General features: G+C 44.9%; 1 protein-coding gene across 9 annotated transcripts in view; it reads left to right on the top strand.

Annotated features, from left to right (window-relative positions):
• Positions 1-25,755, top strand: part of LOC118396821 (spectrin beta chain, non-erythrocytic 4-like) — a 68,788-nt gene that overhangs the window by 19,149 nt on the left and 23,884 nt on the right. For 8 of the 9 annotated variants that reach the window (XR_008067715.1, XR_008067714.1, XR_008067716.1 and 5 more), the window contains exons 10-19: positions 324-441; positions 652-810; positions 1,107-1,409; positions 1,658-1,808; positions 2,331-3,201; positions 3,386-3,523; positions 5,305-6,061; positions 7,745-7,947; positions 8,665-8,755; positions 13,205-13,351. Coding sequence is in view for 6 of the 9 variants with exons in the window: in XM_052467341.1 (XP_052323301.1) it covers positions 324-441; positions 652-810; positions 1,107-1,409; positions 1,658-1,808; positions 2,331-3,201; positions 3,386-3,523; positions 5,305-6,061; positions 7,745-7,947; positions 8,665-8,755; positions 13,205-13,351 (2,938 nt within the window). In the remaining 3 variants the exon portion in view is untranslated. Of the gene's footprint in view, positions 1-323; positions 442-651; positions 811-1,106; positions 1,410-1,657; positions 1,809-2,330; positions 3,202-3,385; positions 3,524-5,304; positions 6,062-7,744; positions 7,948-8,664; positions 8,756-11,584; positions 12,522-13,204; positions 13,352-25,755 lie in introns of those variants that run through there. The other variant, XM_052467342.1, reaches the window with a different exon arrangement.

Raw genomic sequence — 25,755 nt, 5'->3', positions numbered from 1 at the left:
AAGCTTCTTTTTTTTTTGTGTGGAACAAACAGCTGACTGACGACATGGCGACCGGGCATTCGTGCAGTATTCAAACGATTATAACGGTGATCGTGGTCATTTGGCTGACCGATAGTCGTCCTCAAATTCCATGACCGTCACTACCCTAGTAACTTAATAATAGGAAACAAATACAGGTCTGTTATCACTTTCTGAGCAGATGGTTATTTTAAGTTACAGGATCTGGGATATGACACCTGTGATTTTAGGTTTCAAACGGAGCCCACCTTGTGCACAGTACTGTGTCTCAGGGTGTTTGTGAAACACACTTTGTCTTGTGCTAGGTTCCAGGAGAAGGGGAACCTGGAGGTGCTCCTCTTTACTATCCAAAGCAAGCTCAGAGCTAACAACCAGAAACCATACGTGCCCCATGAAGGGAAACTCATCTCTGATATCAATAAGGTAATGAATACTGTTATAAGTGGGAATAAGGAGTGTCTCAAATGCCTGAGCAGATAATGCAACAACAGGACAGGTCTTGGCAAATATAAAATCGTTCTTTATCTATATCAAGTTCTTTAAAATGTTGCAAATCCGTGCAAATTACTCCTCTTTATGTTTGTTACCATGCTGCATTATGGGTACATTTTCCTCTGTTTTTCATTTGGCTAGGCGTGGGAGAGGCTGGAGAAGGCGGAGCACGAGAGAGGCGTGGCACTACGGCAGGAGCTGATTCGCCAGGAGAAGCTGGAGTTGCTGGCCCAGCGGTTTGACCACAAGACCACCATGAGACAGGCGTGGCTCAACGAGAACCAGCGCCTCGTGTCTCAGGTAGGGACCACAGGGCCGAAGTGACAGATGTCTCTAACATATCACACAGGGGCCATATCATCACAGTTATATAGCAATAGTCTTATAGCTGTGGATTGAGAATGAAATGTCTTTAGAATGTCTTTTTTTAGAACCAATGGCAAAGTATTGTGTAACATGAATTACTTTTAAATATACATTGGTATATTTAGATGTATTTTCCTATGACTGCATTTCTCTGACTGGGTAAACCCTTCCACTATTACCTGCCTGGAGTTAAGTGATCCTCTGCCTGACTGAATGTCCCGTCCCACCAGGATAACTTTGGCTACGACCTGCCAGCGGTGGAAGCCGCCATGAAGAAGCACGAGGCCATTGAGGCGGACATCTCGTCGTACGAGGAGCGCATCGGGGTGGTGGTGGAGCTGGCTGGGGAGATGGAGACGGAAGGCTACTACGACATCCGGCGCATCTCGGCCCGAAAGGAGAACATCCTGGGCCAGTGGAGCCTGCTGAAGGAGCTGGTGGTGGGGAGGAAGGCCCGGCTGGAGAAGAACCTGGCCCTGCAGAAGACCTTCCAGGACATGGTCTACATGATCGACTGGATGGAGGACATGCAGGTGAGAGAAGTATTGTGTCATGCATTTGACGTTACATGAACGCTATACCGTCTCTAAGTTGTGTCGACTCAACAGCATAGACTGTGGGTTGACATTTGTACACATGAAATGGTAATGTGGAGATAGAGTACATGAAAAAACGGTGAGAAACCCTTGAGAAATTGACTTTGACGTTTCAGTACAGGCAGCATGGTCAGTGGAAGCACTGTTGAGTGTCAGGAAGGTGACCAACGTCCCTCTCACCACAGGTCCAGCTCCTTTCCAAAGACTTCGGCAAGCATCTGCTGGAGGTGGACGACCTGCTACAGAAACACAGCCTCCAGGAAGCTGACATCACAGTGCAGGCAGAGAGGGTGCAGACCCTTAACACAGCCGCTCTCAAATTCACCACCATCGAAGGTAAGACGTCAGATGGCTATGTTGCCAGATCATCTTCAGTGAGAAGTGGAATGTGCTTTGATAACAACTTGGTGATTTTGAGGGAGGAAACATTTGGATACGATAGGATTAGAAATACTGACTATTGCTGTTATGTCTCCCATGGTCCCGGGAAAAAGCACAGTTAACAAAAAAATGAGTGTTTTTCTATTAAGAGTGTGTAGGAGTACAGTTTACTGTACATTGAGTGGTGAATATGGCCATGGCACTTCCTGAGAGACCCACAAGAGGGCAAGCCTGACTTTTCCACAACTTATTTTCTGAAGATCCATTTACAATACAGAAGTGAATTAATTGAGTTATTTCCATTTTGTGGATATTAGAGTTATTTTGTAAAACTTTATGCCCGTTTTACATCAGTAGTAGTGTTTTGTTGACATGCAAAGTTAATTGAGTCTTTGGATACAGTCCCCCATAGACATCACTAATAAAGACATGTATATTGAGTGCTGTCCCCTGTTCCCTATTCTCTCTCCTTCCCAGGCTACCAGCCCTGTGACCCCCAGGTGATCTGCAACCGGGTCAACCACGTCAGCACCTGCCTGGAGGAGCTCAAGCAGCTGGCGGCCAAGCGGCGCTCGGAGCTGGAGGAGTCTCAGCACCTTTGGGCCTTCTTCCAGGAGGTGGAGGAGTCTGAGGCCTGGATTCGCGAGAAGAGCTCCATCCTGGCCACCCAGACCTGCGGCAAGGACCTGAGCAGCGTGCTGCGGCTGCTCCAGAAACACAAGACCCTGGCTGGGGAGCTGCTGGCCCACCGCTCCCTCCTCCAACAGACCATGAAGAAGGGCAAGCAGATCCTGATGGAGAAGAGTTTTGGCACGGGGGGCATCCAGGAGCGCATCATGGAGGTGAAAGGGGAGTGGAAGAGGCTGGAGGACCAGGCGGCGCAGAGACTGGGCCACCTGCAGGAGGCACTCAACTTCTTCCAGTTCAGCACGGAGACGGACGACTTGTTGGCTTGGTTGCAGGACGCCTACCGCCTGGTTTCCAGCGAGGACTTTGGCCACGACGAGTACTCCACCCAGTCACTGCTCAAGAAGCACCGGGGTGTGCGCGAGGCCGTGGACAAGCACCGGCTGCATGTAGTAACTCTGCGCAAACACATGGTGGCGCTGCCACTGCACTACCGGGAGCTGGACGAGGTGCAGTCAAGAATGGGCGAGGCGGAGCAGCTGTACACCGAGGTGGCCGAGGTGGCCGTCCTGAGGCAGCAGTGGCTGCACGACGCGCTGGCCGTCTACCTCATGTTCAGCGAGGTCAACGCCTGCGAGGTGTGGATCGACGAGAAGGAGCAGTGGCTCAACAAGATGGAGGTTCCAGAGAGGCTGGAGGACGTGGAGGTCATAGCCCATAGGTACAGCTCCCGTCTGCGGTGGAGATCATAAGGAGAATGTTAGATTTATGTCAGGCTTTAAGTATATAAAGTTAGTCATACATTTTTAGGGAATCTGTTCCTTGAACCCTCCCTCATAAGGGCTACATAACACTGTCATTTTAAAACACACATTCTCCCTCCTCTCGTTTCACACTCTTTGTAGGTTTGAGAGCCTGGACCAGGAGATGAACAGCCTGATGGGAAGGATCCTGGACGTGAACCAGATAGTACAGCAGCTCCTGGACAGTGGTCACCCCAGCTCTACAGAGGTCAGAGGCTGTCAGGACCACCTCAACAGCAGGTAACCCACCCCACTGTTCTCTGACTGACCAACTCCTAGGTGTATTCACTAGGAACCAAACAGAAGCAAAAGGCCAAAACGGGGAAGGATAAACTGAACTTAACCAATAAGAATGTTTTGCTACAGTTTGCGATGGTGCGCACTAATGAATGCACCCCAGGTCTACTCCACAACCAGACATAACATAGACGGGTCTCTCTATTTACCCACACAGCACCAATATGTGATGAAAACGTTAATTATCTGCATTGCATAATAACATGGGAGTTATGTTTTGTCGAATAGAGATGCATCAACACAGGATTAAAAAAAAATCTAACTGAACACTAGATAGGCTGCGTTTATACAGGCAGCCCGATTCTGAAAAGATCTGATTAGTCAAAAGTCCAATTCAAAAAGAAATTAAAAGAATTGGGATGCCTGTGTAAACGCAGCCATAGAAACACATCTGTCAATCCATGTACAGCACATGGGGTGTAGTGCATTGATGATATTTTTTTCAAAGTGGCCCAGTTACCTCATTCTTAGATAATTTCGTACCATATAAGGGAAGGGAGGAGGGTTGATAAGAAGAATCTGGTCCACTGTTCTTATTTGGCCCAGATCGGGAGCAACAGAAACCATGATGATCACATGCTCCCTGCTGACAGACCTGGAAGGGAACTGATTGGACCAGAGACCCTAGTGACACCATGGAGAAACAGGCAGACAGATCTAAGGCCAGGGCCAGGGTAGTGGATGATGGTATTGGTAAAATGCTACAGTGGCCCAGTTCCTCCTGACTTTGGCATACAAAGCCTATCTCAGGGTGACCATCTGTGTCGACTGCCTGCCACACTGGGTGCAAGACCAACCTGCCCAAAATGTGTTCTATTTGGCTTTACTATGTTCTCCCTCAGTCTCAAACTGTTTTAGTTGTGACTAAATATAGCGTTCATTGATATTGTACATCTCGGTGACATAGTTTAGGTAGACTTCGGCTTCTGATGTTCCTGGTTTGCTTAATGCTTTGACCATATCTGGCCAATGGTGCTTCATGATATTGTTACCCTTTGAAGCCTCTGGCTATCGGGTTCTGGCATGACGTCATGTCAGATATGCTTCGTTAAATGACTGTAATTCATGCCTGTTCTTTTGCATGGGGACCATATTAACAGCCTGTGTGAAGAAAAAGACAAAAGCCTTTGAGATGCAAATGACAACTAACAAGCATTTACATTTACATTTAAGTCATTTAGCAGACGCTCTTATCCAGAGCGACTTACAAATTGGTGCATTCACCTTATGACATCCAGTGGAACAGCCACTTTACAATAGTGCATCTAAATCTTTTAAGGGGGGGGGTGAGAAGGATTACTTTATCCTATCCTAGGTATTCCTTAAAGAGGTGGGGTTTCAGGTGTCTCCGGAAGGTGGTGATTGACTCCGCTGTCCTGGCATCGTGAGGGAGTTTGTTCCACCATTGGGGAGCCAAAAACAAGCAAAACCAATGTCCCTCATTAATGCATTTGATCAATTGCACTATTGATTCCATCCTCTTGTTTTAGTATACTGACTGAATTATAAGCTTCAAGCGGATGCAGACTAACCCTGCCCCCATCCCTTCCCCTGTGCCCCTGTCTGTACCCCACCTCCCCACCACTGTGCCCCTGTCTGTTACCTCCCCCCTCTACAACCCTGTGCTCTTGTCTTTCCCCGCCCGTGTGCCCATCTGACCCGCCCTCCCCTGTTCCTCTGTCTGAACCCCTGTCGACTCCTGTGCCCCTGTCTGTCCCCTCTAGATGGAACCGCATCGTGGAGATGGTGGAGCAGAAGAAGGACCACCTGGACTCTGTCCTCCGTCTCCAGAACTACCTGCTGGAGTGTGCTGAGATCAAGTCCCAGATCCAGGAGAAGCGCAAGGCCATCGACGCCACTCAGTACGTGGGGAGTGACCTGGGCGGGGTGCTGGCCCTGCAGCGCCGACTCTCCACCATGGAGGGGGCCCTGGCCGTGCTGGAGCCCAAGCTGCTTCACCTGCAGCAGGAGGCAGAGGAACTGGCCATCTCGCACCCGGCCAAGGCAATGGAGGTCCTGGAGCCCTTCGAGGGCATCAGTGTAGAGTGGGAGGAGCTGAAGCGCACGCTGCAGGGCTGCGAGGACTCTCTGATGGTGGCGGGGCGGCTGCAGCAGTTCATCCAGGACCTGGACTCCTTCCTGACGTGGCTGGTGCAGACGCAGACGGCGGCAGCTAGCGACGAGCTGCCCAACGCGCTGGAGGAGGCCGAGAGGCTGATCAACCGCCACGCGGCGCTGAAGGAGGAGATCGGGAGGTACGAGGAGGACTACGAGCGGCTGCAGGCGGTCAACGAGCTGCTGGAGGCCGAAGAGGCGCCGCTGCCATACGCGGCGCTGCAGCAGTGGCTCCAGAAGCTGGATGTGGGCTGGAACAAGCTGCTAGAGATGTGGGAGAGCCGGAGGGAGGTGCTGGTGCAGGCACACATCTTCCACCTCTTCCTGAGGGACGTCAAGCAGGCCGAGGCCTTCCTCAACAACCAGGTCAGTTAGCCTCTTGTTGGACATCCCAACACCAGTATATCCATTAGCAACATCTGGTAGTTAGGCCTACTGAGTCAATTCATCCTAAATCATCATTAGCTAATCTGTGTTATTAGTCAGTAATTCTTATTAAACATGAATAGCTAAAGACGGTACAATATGACTTCTGACTGTACTAGATATGGATGCTGTGGAAGCACAGTGCTATTACAGTGAGGGTCAGTGCTATTACAGTGAGGGTCAGTGCTATTACAGTGAGGGTCAGTGCTATTACAGTGAGGGTCAGTGCTATTAAAGTGAGGGTCAGTGCTATTACAGTGAGGGGCCAACGTTCTATACCCGCTATGCTGCCAGGTAAAACCCCAGGCCTGCACTCTTAGAAAACAAGGTGCTATTTAGAACCTAAATGGGTTCTTCGCTGTCCCCATAGGAGAACCATTTGAAGAATCGTTTTTGGTTCTAGGTAGAACCCTTTTGAGTTCCATGGTAGAACCCTTTACACAGAGGGTTCTACCTGGAACCAAAAAGGATGTGTAAAGGGCATTGTGGAAATGATCAGAGGATTGCTTTTACAGTTACACACAGCACAGCATATGCCTGTGATTACTAGCCTACATGTAGAATTCATAGGAGGCTCTATAGCAGGAAATCCCAGCAAGATGTGCGTCATGAGGGTTGCCAGGTGTGCGTCATGAGGGTTGCCAGGTGTGCGTCATGAGGTTTGCTAGGTGTAGGTCATGAGGGTCGGGAGGGCCATGTGGGTCATGAAGGTTGCCAGGTGTGCGTCATGATGGGTTGCCAGGACCGGTGGATAGTAAACCGGCGACGTCTAATCCCGCTCCAGCGCTCGACATGACAATAAGGTTAAAATGTCAACATGTAGTTAATTTAAAAAATGTTTGTTTTGCATTTATATTCATGCACATTATATCGTCCTTTATTGTGCCATGTGTGTGAGTATGTACAGTATGGCGGTCTATAGGCTATGCATGCCGGAATTATGCATTATGCATTTTATAAAATGCACTCCATTGCAGGACTGTGTTCCATTCCAGTTGAAATGTCACGCATTTCCCCCGACTGCTCTGTCCGTGTGTCAGAGCATGTCTGTTCTGGTTTGCTGACATACCTTTACCAGAGACCCAGTTCATCCTTAGGCACAGAGGCCAAAGGGTTTAATTTTTTAATAATTGTCAAACGGAGTGCCATGACTTGTTTTTGGTCCCCCCACACACATTTCTCTCAACCCTTGTAGCGTGTATCTGACCATACATACAGGAATGTCCTTACGCTATCGCTTTCCTTTACGTGTGGTTGTGTTGAACACAACAGTTCAGCCGTCGTAATTCAGACATCCATTGATCAGGAAAACAATGTAGTGTTTCTTGCCAATAGTGACTGAAACCTGACCTCATTATAGTCCTTAGAGATCAGCATATTTATCATTCAGCGAAATAGAATCTGCACCTCTTTGCATGTACCAAACATGCTAATGTAGTTATTGCTAAAATGCCATGAGATGATACCCATGTCTGCGAGCACATACTACACACGGGCTTGTTCCAGTAATATTCCCATTTTCTCTCTCAGTTTTCACTCTATTCCCTCTAATCTCTTGGACATTTACAAACTCGTCACTGACGTGTGGTTCTAACTCTGTCCATTCTCCCCGTCCCCCTCCAGGAGTCAGCCCTGGCCCACGTTGAGCTCCCCGCCACGGTGGAGACGGTGGAGGCTGCCATCAAGAAGCACAAGGACTTCACCACCACCATGGAGCTCAACCTGCATCGCATCAAGGCTGTCATCGAGGCCGGAGAGAGCCTCATTAGCCAGAGCAACATCTACTCGGACCGTATCAGGGAGCGTGTGGACACCCTCGCTAACAGGTGGGTGGCGACATAGGATTGTTCCACTCTGACCATGCGAATGTATAGCAAAGCCATTTTACAATCTTTCTTAAATATCTCTGGCTATGTTTAGAAGAGCACAGGGGCATGAAGATGAAATGTGAGGCTAGTTCGACCCATAAATGACTGAAGATTCACCTGTTCTTATTTATACGGGGGGTGCTGTGGTCAAGTCTGAAACGCATGAGGTATAGGTAGATGTGTCACTTGTCACTTAGCAGAGGCACAACACCATATTTGAAGAAACTATGGATATTGAAATAGAAAATGTTGTTCATCCTTGAAATACGAGTTAATTACTATGGTGATAATGCAGTGGTCTTGGTAGCAGGTGGGCCTCACTAACACAATGGTACACACGAGGAGACAAAGCATAAGCAACCGAAAAGAAACTCCCCTTGTTAATACTTTCTTTTAACAGCAGAGCATGACATTCATACTGATGGGTGAGGCGCGGAGGGGCCTAGTCAACCCGTATTCAACCCTCCACGCCAACAATAGCATTGGGGCGACCACATGTTAGGGAGATATTTAGATGAGGCCGTTGGCCGACTCTCATCTTTACAATGGACTCACTGTTTGTCGGTGTGCTGCACCAAAGCCACCAACCTCATACATGGAGTTACAGTTGCAGATACCAGTAGAGTGATTGCTGCACTGTGTGAATGAATGGTTCTATGTTTCTCTCCTCCACAGAGGCAACCAGAACCGGGAGCTGGCCCAACAGTGGCTGGAGAGGCTCAACGGCCAGTGGGGGCTCCAGAGATTACTACAGGACTGCCACGAGGTAGGACACAACATGAAAAGAAATGTCACAACCAACGCTGGCATATCAATGGAATAACCAATTGGAGGATGTAGGGGTTAAAAAAAAGGGCTTGTGTTCGGAGCTGTGCTGTACATGGCTTTGCTTGGGACCACAGGGAGTCAGGCTCAAACCTCCAGATGGATATTGTGTTGCTGGATCCTTCAGTGATATACTAAAACTCTGCTTAGCTGAAATTGAATGACATCTGACAGACCTGTGGTGGGGTCTATCCCTTCCTCAATCTTTATATCAGGGTTGACAACATGTTTTTCTTCGTCTATGTAAGTTCAATGATTTGAGCCAGCTGGCTGCTGTGTTAGATGATTAACTTGGGGATGTGAGCGACAGACTAACTTGACTCTTCGGAGGTTTTGATGTGATTAGTTGTCGTTGTTGACCTGCTGGATCTTTCTGACTGGACAGTCAACTTCTGGAAAACCCCTTCAGAGAGGCGGACCTAGTTGATAGTCGGTGGATATTTGTCACTTGGTTGTAAAGGAAGATGATGCTTTGCTATGATTGACATGACTTTGACTGCCATGTTTAAGCTGTGCTGTGTGCCTATGTGTCAGAAGAGCCATATTCAGTGTCCAGTGCCGAACCTGGATATTAAAGGTCGACCGATTAATTAGGGCCGATTTCAAGTTTTCATAACAATCGGAAATCGGTATTTTTGGGTGCAGATTTGCTGATCTATATATTTATATATATTTTTACACATTTATTTAATCTTTATTTAACTAGGCATGTCCGTTAAGAACACATTCTTATTTTCAATGACGGCCTTGGAACGGTGGGTTAACTGCCTTGTTCAGGGGCAGAATGACAGATTTTCACCTTGTCAGCTCGGGTAATCCAATCTTGCAACCTTACAGTTAACTAGTCCAACGCAATAACGACCTGCCTCTCTCGTTGCACTCCACAAGGAGACTGCCTGTAACGCGAATGCAGTAAGCCAAGGTAAGTTGCTTGCTAGCATTAAAGTTATCTTATAAAAACAATCAATCATAATCTAGTTAACTGCACATGGTTGATGATATTACAAGATATTATCTAGCGTGTCCTGCGTTGCATATAATCTGACTGAGCATACAAGTATCTAAGTATCTGACTGAGCGGTGGTAGGCAGAAGCAGGCGCTTAAACATTCATTCAAACAGCACTTTCTGGCGTTTCGCCAGCAGCTCTTCGTTGTGCATCAAGCATTGCTCTGTTTATGACTTCAAGCCTATCAACTCCCGAGATGAGGCTGGTGTAACCGAAGTGAAATGGCTGGCTAGTTAGCGCGTGCTAATAGCGTTTCAAAAGTTACACTGGCAATACTAAAGTGCCTATAAGAACATCCAATATTCAAAGGTTAATGAAATACAAATGGTGTAGAGGGAAATAGTCCTATAATTCCTATAATAACTACAACCTAAAATTTCTTACCTGGGAATATTGAAGACTCATGTTAAAAGGAACCACCAGCTTTCAAATGTTTTCATGTTCTGAGCAAGGAACTTAAACGCTAGCTTTCTTACATAGCACATATTGCACTTTTACTTTCTTCTCCAACACTTTGTTTTTGCATTATTTAAACCAAATTGAACATGTTTCATTATTTACTTGAGGCTAAATTGATTTTATTGATGTATTATATTAAGTTAAAATAAGTGTTCTCATTCAGTATTGTTGTAATTGTCATTATTACAACAAAAAAAATTACAAATCGTCCGATTAATCGGTTTCGGCTTTGTGGGTCCTCCAATAATTGGTATTGGCGTTGAAAAACCATAATCGGTCGACCTCTACTGGATATATCACCTGTTCAAAGGGTTTCATAGTGTGCCCCTGAGGTACCCTATTTAACACAGAGCTTTATTCTGTTTTTCTCTCTGCGTTGAATAATTCACCACCACTTCCCTATATCATTAATTCAGGGTATAGGGAGTGTGTATCTGTGGTAGAAGGCTTCCCTTCCAGTGTGTGGCCTACTGTATGAGAATGACACACACTGCGACAGTTTGTAAGAATGTGCAGAAGTGTGTTCTTAACTTTCACTCTTATGATACAGCTGTACTGGCTTAAGAAAAAAAGGGTTGATGCACATCCACTGGTAGGTTGTTACCATGACCCCCCAAAAAAAATGGAATGTTTTATTTTCTCCCAAATTTTGTGGTGTCCAATTGGTAGTAGTTACAGTCTTGTCCCATCGCTGCAACTCCTGTACGGACTCGGGAGAGGTGAAGGTCGAGAGCCGTGCGTCCTCCGAAACACAACCCAGCCAAGCCGCACTGCTTCTTGACACAATGCACTGCTTCTTGACACAACCCGGGCGGCCCTGGGCCAATTGTGCGCCGCCCCATGGGTCTCCCGGTCGCGGCCAGCTGTGACAGAGCCTGGACTCGAACCCAGATTCTCTAGTGGCACATCACATTGATCTGACCTGACTGTGGACTGGAGGCAGAGGCTCATCATCTCTAATAGCAGTGATACACTGGAGTCCATTTGATGAGCGCCGTTCTTATATTTCCCATAAGCTGCTGCCTCCCAGTCTCCACATGGGTAGAATTCATTTGGAGTCCCAGGGGGGGCTTATCTGCCTGTGACCCAACTGACCTCTCTGGTCAGGAGGGGAGCATCCAGGGGTGGTCCCCGCCTCCAGAGAGTAGAATGCTAAGAGGTTGAGGAGAATAGCGGGGCCGTCGGAGAGGAATATACCATGGGCCCTTTAAACGAAAGCAGAGCAGTAAATCTATCAACCCCCCCCACTCAGTGATGTAATTTCAAGTGCAGAGCATTCTCCCTGGTGACGCCTCACAACAGCGTAGGATCTCTCTCTCTCTCTGCTGCTCACCCCCCCTCTCTTTCGCTCGCTCTCTCGCTGGCTCTCCTTCGATGGCTCGATCCAGTGCAAGCTTTCGATCACCTCGCACTGCTCAGCCACTGCAGCAGCAGCAGGGTCGGAGATACTGGGGCTTGTGACAGCCCGGAATACAGCCGCGTGCACCTGGAAGAGGCAAGGACTGCAGCAGAGGGACAAACCAAGAGCGAGAGAGAGAGCCAGGCAAAAGGGTTGGGGGTGGAGAAGAGAGACAATAGGAATGTGATAGAGGGAGTCGTGTGGTGTCTGGATTTCGTGTCCGGATTTCTTTGGAGGAGCCAGAGGAGCAGAATCTCTCCCCTCCACCCCTTGACACTATCAAACGCCGGCCCCCTCCTCCCGCATCTAATCCCTCCTTCCTCCCTCCCTCACCTCACAGCATTACTAACCACAACCACTGAGCCTCCAGGCTATCACGGATGCCTCCAAATCCCAGCCCAGCTATCTGTAGGTGGGGGCTGAATGAGGGGGAGAGGATAGGGTTCATGGGGAGAGGCAAACCTGCTCCTGGAGCCTGCGAGTTTATTGTTTTGGGGAGATTTTTCATTTCTCCATTTCTCATTCTCTCTCACTTGTCAGTGGTCTGCCTCCTTCTCGTCTATCTCCCTCTCTCTGGGTTGAACACACCAGCCAGAGCAACGCGCCACGGCAACGCAGCAGCAGAGGGGCTAGTGCAGCCTCAACGTCATCTTATCTGGGTTTTTTTGGGGGGGAGGAGCAGCTTTGCCTTGCTGCTTGTTTGTTTTGATTCCTGCAGCATCTCTCTTTGACTGTGGGGATTTGTGCTTTATTCCTACCTGGACGGGCAGGTCGAGGATGTGGATACGTACCGCCACCCATCACAACTCTATGAGTCGTTCCCGTTAAACGCTGCCTGCCGGTAAATGGAACCGATTTCCCGTTAAATCTCAGGGGACTAGCAGTCGAGGACGAGAGAGACTAGTTCAGAGGATGGGGGTGGAAATATGTGGGTGGCAGGCAGGCGATGGAGATATTGCTTGTACTGATGATGTTGAATGGGCAGGGATATTTGCAAGTCCTTTTGTATGTTTGGGCCTAAATGTAATGGTTAGCTTGCTTTTATAACTAATGTGCCAATGGATTATGTGCTTGTGTTGACGTGTGCTTATGTGTGTTCTGTGTACATGTGAAGGAATTGCTGTTACCATGTGTATGCTTGTGTGTACAACACGTGTGTCTGCATTCATGTGTCTGCCGTATGTGTTTAATATGCATGTGCTTGACCTCGTGTGTGTGTGTGTGTCTCTGTGTTCATGTGTTTTTGGATGATTGCTTTTCTATTATTTCCATGGGTGTTCATTTTTGTTTGCATTTATCTCTTAGGTTTTCACATGACTATGGTCATATGTTCAGCCTGAATTACGTCTCTGTTTGTGCTTGTACAGGTATTGTGTGTGTGTGCGTGTGTCTCTTATGTATGTGTGCATCTATGCTACTCTGCATCCATCTGTTAGTAGCCTACATTGTTCAACTAGATGACAGTACAAATGTATTGAGTGGCATGATCACCCTGTACTGACAGCTCTGTCCCTTGTCCCTCAGCTTGGAGACTGGGTGGCAGAGAAGATGCTCATGGCTCGTGACACGTCCCGCGATGAGACGCAGAAGCTGCACAAGAAGTGGCTGAAGCACCAGGCTTTCATGGCCGAGCTGGCCCAGAACAAGGAGTGGCTGGAGAAGATCGAGAGGGTGAGTACACTACCGCTGGGGCTCCACACAGAGGCTGGGGTTGGGTATCTACCATGAGCTGATGCTCAGGAATGGGGAAGGGGAGACTGAGCTAGCTGCTCTGTTGGGGGTGGCAGAGTTTTGGGTGTGTGGTTGGGGATGGGGAGACTGAGCTGGCTGCTCTGTTGGGGGTGGCAGAGTTTTGGGTGTGTGGTTGGGGATGGGGAGACTGAGCTGGCTGCTCTGTTGGGGGTGGCAGAGTTTTGGGTGTGTGGTTGGGGATGGGGAGGGTAAGTTGGTGTCAACTCATTCTTTACTACGTCATTTGTTTTGTTTTGTAGGTTAGAAATACAAAGTTCCTTGTTACAATGTGATGATCAGACCAGCATATATACTGTATATAAATCAACTAACAATAGTACCTGCAATATTTGTGGTTAGTAACTATTTTTATATGCTCTTATATGATTTATTTAGCTATTCATGATTTCTAAGTCTGTTTGGAGTGTGACACAGAAAACACGCATAAACTGGACGAGAATTGTCATTTGGTTTACCGTTAGTTGAATAAAAGCACAATCACGGGCACTGCGAGTGGATGGTTGAATGTCAGTGAATCGTCTCTAAGAGCTCTGGTGAAACCAGAGATTCCCTGATGTGCCTATGAGCTCACCACGAACAGCTTTGCCTGAAATCTCCACTGGTCACATCACCACATCATATCTATGGGCCCTGCCTGCCCTATCAGATTGATACAAACTGTAACATCAGTGGGATAATTGCTTTAGGCAAGTAACACAAGGACACCCACTGGCTTGGTTGTGGCTCATTGTACCCTGTTATATCCAGCCTATTCCTCCTAACCGGAACAGGGCTGCACTAGGTGCACATGAAGTTGAGTGGGAAAGCGAGCTTTTTCACTGAACACTGTCAGTATGGGAACGTGGAGGCCATTTAGGCCTAAGTATATACAGAAGTGTAATGCAGTGGCGTCATCCAGGCTGAGTCTAAGGGGTACGATCCATTATAGATAAACATTCAGGTCATCTGCGTAGATAGATACTGGAGTGGTATTGGAAAGTGCTTACTGCAGCTACTGTACAAGGGAACGATTGCTTGGAGGCGCGCCCATGGGCATGCCGATAAGCTCAGGAGAATAATTGGAAGAATGTTATCTGCATTTAGCTCCTCTTACAGTAAATTATTTCTAGGTACAGTATGATAAGCCACATGTCCTCCCAGTAATGCTGTGTACCCAAACAGAAACACAGTTTTCTCCCCCAGGGCCCCCGGCATAACGTTGGTGGGAAAAACAGAATAAACATGTTGCGACAGACACAGCCCTACTGTGTGTATGTGTCTCATCTGAAGCCATGCCAACTGGTGACCTGCTCTGTGTGTTTGTGTGAGAGAGTATGGGGGTTGCCTGATATCTGTCAAATCTGAAAATTATTGAAAATATATTTACACTACATTTGGAAACTATTCAGAGCCCCTGACCTTTTCCACGTTTTGTTACATCACAGCCTTATTCTAAAAGGGATTAAATCCACATCAATCTACACACATAACAAACCGAAGACAGTTAAATAAGTTGAATGTTTTGCAAATTTAAGTATTCAGACCTTTGGCTATAGACCTTTGGCTATATACTCGAAATTGAGCTCAGGTGCATCCTGTTTCCACTGATCATCCTTGAGGTGGTTCTACAACTTGATTGGAGTCTGCATGTGGTAAATTCAATTGATTGTACATGATTTGGCACATATGTCTACATAAGGTCCCACCATTGACTGCGCATGTCAGAGCAAAATCCAAACCATGAGGTCGAAGGAATTGTTCGTAGAGCTTTGAGACTGGATTGTGTCGAGGTACAGATCTGGGGAAGGGTACCAAAAAAATTCCTGCAGCATTGAAGTCCCCAATAACACAGTGGCCTCCATCATTCTTAAATGGAAGAATTTTGGAACCACCAAGACGCTTCCTAGAGCTGCCGCCCGGCCAAACTGAGTAATCAGGGGAGAAGGACCTTGGTCAGGGAGGTGACCAAGAACCCGATGGTCACTGACAGAGCTCCAGAGTTCCTCTGTGAAGATGGAGGAACTTTCCAGAAGGACAACCATCTCTGCAGCACTCCACCAATCAGGCCTTTATGGTAGAGTGGACAGACAGAAGCCACTCTTCAGTAAAAGGTACGACAGCCCACTTGGAGTTTGCCAAAAGCCACCCAAAGGTCTCTCAGACCATGAGAAACAAGATTCTCTGGTCTGATGAAACCAAGATTGAAATCTTTGGCCTGAATTGCAAGCGTCACACCTGGAGGAAACCTGGCACCATCTCTACAGTGAAGCATGGTGGTGGCAGCAGCATGCTGTGGGGATGTTTTCAACGGCAGGGACTGGGAGACTAGTCAGGATTTAGGGAAAGATTAACGGAGCAAAATACAGAGAGATCCTTGATGAAAACCTGCTCCAGTGCGCCCAGGACCTCCAACTAGGGCGAAGGTTCACCTTCCAAAGGGATCACGACTGTAAGCACACAGCCAAGACAACGCAGGAGTGGCTTCAGGGCAATGTCCATGAGTTGCCCAGCCAGAGTCCGGACTTGAACCCGATCGAACAACTCTGTAGAGACCTGAAAATTGCTATGCAGTGATGTTCCCCAACCAACCTGACAGAGCATGAGAGGATCTGCTGAGACGAATGGGAGAATCTCCCCAAATACAGGTGTGCCAAGCTTGTAGCATCATACCCAAGAAGACTCGAGGCTGTAATCGCTGCCAAAGGTGCTTCAACAAAGTACTGAGGAAAGGGTCTGAATACTTATGTAAATGTATTCGTCTAAAAACCTGTTTTCACTTTGTCATTATAGGGTATTGTGTGTAGATTGATTAGAGAAAAGTCAAGGGGTCTGAATACTTTCAGAATGCACTGTATATTATGGAGTAATCTAGCTTGGAATCCAGACATGTGTAGAACCACAGAGGTTCATGAATATCTCTTTGCTTGACAAATTCAAACACAGATCAACTCGAGACATTGAGTTTTATCTCTGTTCACGATTCAGGATAATGACCATGGTTTTGTTCTCAGATTGAGACATGAATATCAGATATGCCTTAGAAAGATCTTAGTATTTTAGAAAGAATAGCCTTTATTCCGATATATATTTTTTAAAACCTACACTGCATAGCTTATATTAATACTGTAGGCAAATACCATAATATTGAATAGCAGTGGAGAGGTTTTGCATTTGGCATTCATGATGTTTTTCATGGATGTGAACTTTCTATTGTACTTGCACAGCAGACATTTTTCTATAAAACCATATCAGAATAGGTTATAATACTGTCTGTTTTCACCGGTATTCTGTCTCATATATTTTACTCATCTGTGTTGATACACTCTGACCTGCCTATAGATTTCCCTCTGTAACGGCAACACTGAGATCGCCGTAGGCGAATGTAGCCCTCTGTAAAGGGCAAGTTGGTGGTCTTACGTGGGTGCAAGAATCCATTTCATATAGCCAATGTTATGACTACCCAAGGGGACAGGCCTAGCAAGCTGTAGCTGTGATAAATCTGTTGGGGCGGCGCTAGTGTTACAACCCAATGGGTTTGAGTTAGGGTAGTCCTGGGAAACATTATTTTCCCCCTCCTGGATTTTCAAGAGCTGTGCTCTCTATCGAACATTTTACCCAAAGCAAATTGGTTATATATGAAAGGGTCTAGGACTGTCTCCAAGGTTTTAAGTAAATAAAGTCTCCGCCTATATAGCAGCTAGAATCTCTGGTGTTACTGAACCTACCAGCCTTCTGATGCAGGTGACCCTGTTACCCTGTGACTGTCACTGTTCTAAGGTGGTAGACATTTTTACGTGGTGGATTTTCTCCCCGACGTCACATGCCCGGCAGCTGTTGGAAGGTGCAACTTTGCCGGATACGGATATGCGGCCGCGCTTGCAGTGGTTGCCAGGCAACTGCCTGTCCCCTCCCGGCGTACCTCATGTGTGAAGGTAATTTGTCCAGCAGGAAGTGACGTATTAAAGGGCTAGTGTGAAGAGTACCAGAAAATGTATGACTTCACTGATAAAGAATGAAAATGTATGCCCTCACTACTGTAATTACAGGGATCCGATGCAGGTGAGACGGCTAGTTGGCTACCCCTTAGTTGCTAGGTCTGTAGATGGCATCTACAGCTAGGGTTCTTGTTTCTAAATGGAAAGTCACACCCATGTCCACATCCACCTTGATATTCTGAAAATCAATACAACGTAGTTGATGGACATTTTGTTACACGATGTTCAATGTGATAACGACCCGGTGTCTTTGGGTGCCGAACCTAATTTTGGAAGTGTAGAATTGAACATGCTTCAGGTGGGATTGTACTCATTGGATCTAGTGCTTGTCCCTGCAGTATGTAGAAGTTGTTACAAATTGGGCCTACCGCTGTTTCTCTCAATGCTATTGTTACCCAAAGCCCAATGGGCTCTTATTTCCCCTTCCCCCTCGCTTTTCAGATAATTAATTGGCCTCATATCTACAATAAGTATGTGAATCTCACCCTTCTATTCTCTAGACCCCTCACTATTATTATAATAGGGACCTACTGGATGAAGGTCTCTCTCTCTCTCTCTCTCTCTCTCTCTCTCCAGAGTGTATGTGTGTACATCGTATGTGTGTGTGTTCTGGGTTATATATTATGAAAAGCATTCAGCATTATCATCAGCGACCCTGACACTCCATTAATAGTGATGCCATAACAACATAATCACTGCCTTTTATAGTTGCAACTCCATCTGTTAGGTCCTTGGCATCCCATGACTCGTATCGTACACACACACACACACACACACACACACACACATATACACACTTTCCTTAACCCCTTTGGGAGTAGAGTTTGACCCCTGTGTTTTTGCAGGCCCTGCAATATACAGTGGGGGAAAAAGTATTTAGCCAGCCACCAATTGTGCAAATTCTCCCACTTAAAAAGATGAGAGGCCTGTAATTGTCATCATAGGTACACTTCAACTATGACAGACAAAATTAGAAAAAAAAATCCAGAAAATCACATTTCTAATTAATTTATTTGCAAATTATGGTGGAAAATAAGTATTTGGTCAATAACAAAAGTTTATCTCAATACTTTGTTATATACCCTTTATTGGCAATGATAGAGGTCAAACGTTTTCTGTAAGTCTTCACAAGGTTTTCACACACTGTTGCTGGTATTTTGGTCCATTCCTCCATGCAGATCTCCTCTAGAGCAGTGATGTTTTGGGGCTGTTGCTGGGAAACAAGGACTTTCAACTCCCTCCAAAGATTTTTTAATGGGGTTGAGATCTGGAGACTGTCTAGGCCACTCCAGGACCTTGAAATGCTTCTTACGAAGCCACTCCTTCGTTGCCCGGGCGGTGTGTTTGGGATCATTGTCATGCTGAAAGACCCAGCCACGTTTCATCTTCAATGCCCTTGCTGATGGAAGGAGGTTTTCACTCAAAATCTCACGATACATGGCCCCATTCATTCTTTCCTTTACAAGGATCAGTCGTCCTGGTCCCTTTGCAGAAAAACAGCCCCAAAGCATGATGTTTCCACCCCCATGCTTCACAGTAGGTGTGGTGTTCTTTGGATGCAACTCAGCATTCTTTGTCTTCCAAACACGACAAGTTGAGTTTTTACCAAAAAGTTATATTTTGGTTTCATCTGACCGTATGACATTCTCCCAATCTTCTTCTGGATCATCCAAATGCTCTCTATCAAACTCCCAACTCTCTGCAGGTCATTCACTAGGTCCCCCCGTGTGGTTCTGGGATTTTTGCTCACCGTTCTTGTGATCATTTTGACCCCACGGGTGAGATCTTCCGTGGAGCCCCAGATCAAGGGAGATTATCAGTGGTGTTGTATGTCTTCCATTTCCTAATACTTGCTCCCACAGTTGATTTCTTCAAACCAAGCTGCTTACCCTCCAGATTCAGTCTTCCCAGCCTGGTGCAGGTCTACAATTTTGTTTCTGGTGTCCTTTGACAGCTCTTTGGTCTTGGCCATAGTGGAGTTTGGAGTGTGACTGTTTGAGGTTGGACAGGTGTCTTTTATACTGATAACAAGTTCAAACAGGTGCCATGAATACAGGTAACGAGTGGAGGACAGAGGAGCCTCTTAAAGAAGAAGTTACAGGTCTGTGAGAGCCAGAAATCTTGCTTGTTTGTAGGTGACCAAATAATTATTTTCAACCATAATTTGCAAATAAATTCATTAAAAATCCTACAATGTGATTTTCTGGATTTTTTTTCATTCTCATTTTGTCTGTCATAGTTGAAGTGTACCTATGATGAAAATTACAGGCCTCGTCTTTTTAAGTGGGATAACTTGCACAATTGGTGGCTGACTAAATACTTTTTTGCCCCACTGTATGGGGCGTGTGAGCCGAGAGGGCGAGTGAGCAGAGAGAGAACAGTCAGAGCTTCCTAGACGACAGGACATGGTAGGAATGTAGAGGGAGTCAGACAATTATGTCATACAGTTCCATGTTCAACCGTGTCAGGACATTGCTAATACCTAGCTATCAGTGTCCTCTTAATGGTTCGTGGAACATTGCTGTGAACACCGGTTCTTCACAATGTCTTGGCAACATTTTTGCTTTTCTTAATTAATACAAGATACTGTGCTATAATATTATGGAAGGCCAAGTACATCATGTAGACTTGTAAAGTTGACCCAATGGCATTATTTGAATGGTGAGGAGGCAATAATGCAGATCAGATTGAGGCCTTTTATTTGCAAGTGAAGATTTATCCACTGAACACCATATAAAAAAATAATTAACTGGACACAAGGAACATAAATCAAATCAAATAGAGCTCAAATAAAAAATAAAGGTTTCAATCATACCTGAAAACCCAGAAGCATGCTGACTTTACCCTTTCTCTCCCTCTAACAAGGAAATTACAGGACTAAAATAATAATAATAACACTTCCCATTATGCATTTGACCAATGAGAACAACCCAATTGACATCATGGTCAATTATCAATTACAGGGCATGAAATACCAAACAACACGTTCAGTTAATAAACATTTACATATTTTCCTAGCACACACTTCAATACAGGTGCTATTCCATGCTTTAGAGCATAAACATAATCTGGGATATGAACAAGTCCCCCCGGGATAAACTACTACTGCATTAACCGTATCATTAAGCCCATTCGCCCATCAATTCTCAGACCAGGAAATGAACGAGAAAAACCAAGGTAATAATGAACATTTCTTTAGATTAACCTTAGCTTATCATTTGTCAAACATGCTCACATTGTATTTATACTGTATACATAAAAGGCACTATTTTGACACACCTAAAGTAATGGTAAATCTTAGCGCTGGTGGCAGCTTTATAGGTTTGGGGTGTGTCAGAAATATTTCGGACATTTTCACAACCAGAATTATGGGCGCATTAGCTGGCGGTGTCGCAAAAGGGTTGCGTTTTGATGAATGATTAAGTTGACAGTTTGTCGACGTTTGGCCTCTCAATGGCCTATCAGAGCGTTGTCATCAACTCCAATTCGAATGTTAGTCTGTTATAGCCTAGTTCAATAGCCTGCCCAATATTTGTTAAATATTTTTAACATGTTTGCAGTCTACATTATTCTAATTGCATTGCTTTAATATGGAAATACATTGTTAAACACAGTTGTGCGACTATAGTATGTGTTGGTTGAAACTCAATGTTAAATTCAAATCTCCCAACCAACATGTGTATGCCAATATGACACCAATGTTGATGAAAATGTGCAAATCAACTTCATTGGAGGTACGCAACACTATCTCCACCTCTCGTCATGATCTGAGAACCACTATAACGGATTTTTGACAGGGTCATAAGCATTAGGATTGTCAGACAATGTTTTCCCCAAACCTAGCTCAAATTCTAGACATCGGATTAAAACGAGGCGACATAGTCCATAAGGTGACCATTAGACTTAGATCCATTTGGACTGAAAACGTTTTTAGGTGCAACAGTTTTGATTCAATTCACAATTTAGTGCTCTCACGTGCACATTTCTGCCCAATATAAACCAATGATGTGCTACCTTTTTTAATAGCATTTCTGACAATGCTAACATCTTTCCTGCTGAATCTGAATTCTAAAACCGGGTGCAACTCGTTTTCTATGCAACAGTAGCAGCTAGCTAGTATAAGGCTAACAGCTGTAGCTAGTTAACTAACGCCGGGTTTGATGAGAAGCAAAAGGAAGGTAGCTAGCAAGCTAGGTATATTGTGCTATGGGAGGTTTTTCACATGGTTGAAGTCCAAATCAAATACAATTTTATTAGTCACATATTTAGCAGATGTAATTGCGGGTGTAGTAAAATGTGTAAACTGCTGACCTGGACAGCTGTGTGTAACCAGAGCACAAACAAATAAACTATTGATTATCCTTGGATGCTATTATAGGCAGTTAGATACACTGAATTTAGGGAAACCGCCACGCTGCTAATTTATAATACATGTGCACACCAGAACAGACGCATAAATGTTAGAAGATCCAAATTCTATTCCTTACCTTATGCATTAATGTCAATGCAATTTTCTTTTCGTTATTTTAATCCACATTTGCAAGTGTCAAGTTCATTTTCACTGTGTACCCGAAAACCTGAAGTCGCCTACCACAAGTAAAAAGTAGCTCGGGTGCGGGTTGCACATAATGATCATTGTTTGCTTGCGAGACCTGTGTGCAGTCAAAAGAAAATGCCACGCTTGCTAACTCCGTTTGCTATGTGATCAAATAATTGTTTTAGACTCTTGTTTTTCAACAAGCTAGAGAAATAAACAGTCACTCAGTACTGAGTGAAAGAACAGAGACATTGCATTATTGTGAGACCACCCCCTCTAAGAGTATGAATTAGGCTGTTTGAGAAGGTTGGAATCCTAAGCAACCTGCCTACACATCATTGGAAGTACAACAGACCAACATACAGTGCCTTCAGAAAGTATTCACACACCTTTACTTTTTCCACATTTTGTTGTGTTACAACCTGAATTTAAAATGGATTCAATTGAGATGTTGTGTCACTGGCATTAGACACAATACCTCATAATGTCAAAGTGGAATTATGTTTTTAGACACTTTTACACATTCATTCAAAATTAAAAGCTGAAATGTCTTGAGTCAATTAGTATTTAAGCCCTTTGTTATGGCAAGCCTAAATATGTCCAGGAGTAAAAATGTGCTTATCAAGTCACATAATAAGTTGCATGGACGATTGTGCAATAATAATGTTTAACATGATTTTTAAACGACTACCTCATCTCTTTACCCCACACATACTGTACAATTATCTGTATGGTCCCTCAGTCAAGTAATGCATTTCAAACTCAGACTCAACCACAAAGACCAGGGAGGTTTTCCAATGCCTTGCAAAGAAGAACCTATTTGTGGGAGAGTAAAAAGCAGGCACTGAATATCCCTTTGAGCATGGTGAAGTTATGAATGATTCTTTGGATGGTGTATCAATACACCCTGTCACTACAAATATACAGGCTTCCTTCCTAACTCAGTTGCCGGAGAGGAAGGAAACTGCTCAGGGATTTCACCATGAGGCCAATGGGGACTTTAAAACAGTTTAATGGATGTGATAGGGAAAAACTAAGGATAGATCAACAACATTGTAGTTACTCCACAATACTAGCCCAAATAACAGAGTAAAAAGAAGGAAGCCTGTACAGAATACAAATATTCCAAACATGCATTCGGTTTTCAATAAGGCATTAAAGTAAAATTGAAAAAAATGTGGCAAAGAAATTTACTTTATGTACTGAATACAAACTGTTATGTTTTGGCATGGGTCCCCAGATCCTCAAAGTTCTACAGCTGCACCATCAATAGCATGGTTGCATCACCACCTGGTATGGCAACTGTTCGACATCTGACCGTAAGGCACTACAGAGGGTAGTGTGTACCGCCCAGTACATCACTGTGACCAAGCTTCCTGACATCCAGGACCTACAGTATATACTCGGCAGTGTCAGAGGGAGGCCAAAAACATTGTCAAAGACTCCAGTCACCCAAGTCATAGACTCTCCTCTCTGCTACCGCACGGCAAGCGGTAAAGGAGTGCCAAGTCTAGGACCAAAAGGCTCCTTAACAGCTTCTATCCCCAAGCCATAAGACTGCTGAACAACAATGAATAAAATGGCCACCCGGGCTATTTACATTGACCCCTGCCTCCCCCCACTCGCTGTTCATTATCAATGCATAGTCACTTTACAAATAACCTCGACTAACCTGTACCTCCACACATTGACTCGGTACCGGTACCCACTGTATATAGCCTCGTTATTGTTATGTAATTTTCTTGTGTTACTTTTTGATTAGATACATTTTTTTAGTTTATTTAGTAAATATTTTCTTAACTCTATTTCTTGAACTGTATGATTGGTTACGGTAAGGTTGTATTCACGGTAAGGTTTTATTCGGCTCATGTGACAAATACAATTTCATTTGATTTATGTTTGTGGCAAATCCAACACATCACTGAGTACCACTCTTCATATTCTCAAGCATGGTGGTGGCTGCATCATGTTATGAGTATGCTTGGGAGTGTTTGTTTTTAGGATAAAAACAAAATTAATATAGCTAAGCACATGTAAAATCCTAGAGGAAAACCTGGTTCAGTCTGCTTTCCAACAGAAATTGGAAGACACATTTCAATAGGACAATAACTTAAAACACAAGGCCAAATGTGACCGACAGGCTGGATTCGGTCTTTGAAATTGTGTTTTTTACATTGGATGAGTAGAGACTCAGAGCTAGAAAATGGTATATCATACACTACAGTTGAGGAACAATGGGAAAGTAATTCTGCTTGGAAAGTTGATAAAATTGTAACTTCACTTTTGAGAAAAAGGATGTTGAATGTTTTTGTACCCACTGGAGAGCTCTTCTTTGTCAACACCCATTCAACATTGTTCACACCCTTTTAAGCTTTAGCCCCACCCATCTCTTTAAGGATTCATATGTGAGGCTATGTACTAAACAACCAAAGATTTACTACGGGTGTGTTCATAAATGTAATCTGGAGTGCAGGGGGTGCTCTTCGTAAACTCAGCGTCCATTCTTAAATTCAGAGAACTCGCTCTCTGCGTGCACGCTGACACTCTGGCCGAGGAGTAGGGTTGATCCAAGTGTTCTGTCCTAACAGCAGTCAAGCACCCAAGCTAACTGACTAACGCTGGCTAGCTACGTCCAAACACAAATGAGAGAACAGCTCACCGTTTTACTCGCTCTAACATAGCTGGTTAGGCAGTTTTTATGTTATCCCAGAGCATTGGTGTTTGCAACTGTGCTGCTGGCAACAATTGAATTATGTTTTTTCCCCAACATTTACGGACACCGGCTATATTCAACGGGTGTTGAGCGTTCATAAATTAGTCAGTTATTCTGCACTCTGGCACACTCAGACGAGAGTGCTCTGAAATGAGAAAAGATTGCCAGAGAATTTACCAGCTACCTCCATCGACAATTGACGCAGTGACATCATACATATTCTATTGAAATAGTTATTTGCATAGTGGAATCTTTTGTTTAGACATGTAGCTAGCTAGCTAGCTAAACAATGAACCATAATCACAACTCATAACGTTACTACCGGAATCTGCAGGTAGCTAACCAACCAGGTTCAATGTTAGCTAGCTAACATTAGACTGTAACTAGCAATTCAAATGGCTCTGAGATATGAATAGTATTACTAAACAGATCATACACTTAACGTTAACTAACTAGCTATCTAACAGTACACTTTAACTTGAAATTAAAATGACTCTGACAAAATCAGAAATGTTTAATATCTAAAAATGTAACTAGCAAGACTATCTTACCTGTATACATGGACGTGTTTTATAGAACAGCCTTCTGTGTGTTCTCTTTACAACTCTGTCTGCATATTTGCCATCATTTCCTCCATCTCCTAAGCTATCATATTCTATTTCCACTGATTTTAAAAACTCGGTCCTCCAGAAAGTGGAGAGCAACACTTGCAATTCCACTACGTGAAATCTTTAAAAAAAAAGTTGGGAGGGGGGGATTACGTGACCCTTGAACGAGATGGCCGCATGAACTAAAAGCTCCGCACAAGTCGTTTCCAATTCCTAATCTTACCTCCACTCCAAGTTCAAACTCATTTAGCTTTAGTAAGACAAAGTCATGGCGGCTACAAAAGGCGACACTACAGGTGACATTTTTACCAGGACTCAAGTATTAGCGACGGAAAAAGCCTCCAAGAACAACGAATGCCAACCTCGCACTCTGTCCTTTCTGAATTGAGATCCCAACGTACAGAACTAAACACCATTAACTCTCAGCTCAGTGCGATAGGGGGCAAGGTGACAATCCTGGAAAACGCTTTGCAAGAACCATAAACGCGGGG

This window comes from Oncorhynchus keta, chromosome 18 (assembly GCF_023373465.1).
Source record: "Oncorhynchus keta strain PuntledgeMale-10-30-2019 chromosome 18, Oket_V2, whole genome shotgun sequence".
Taxonomy (NCBI): domain Eukaryota; kingdom Metazoa; phylum Chordata; class Actinopteri; order Salmoniformes; family Salmonidae; genus Oncorhynchus; species Oncorhynchus keta.
This window is presented reverse-complemented; position numbering and strand designations above follow the sequence as displayed.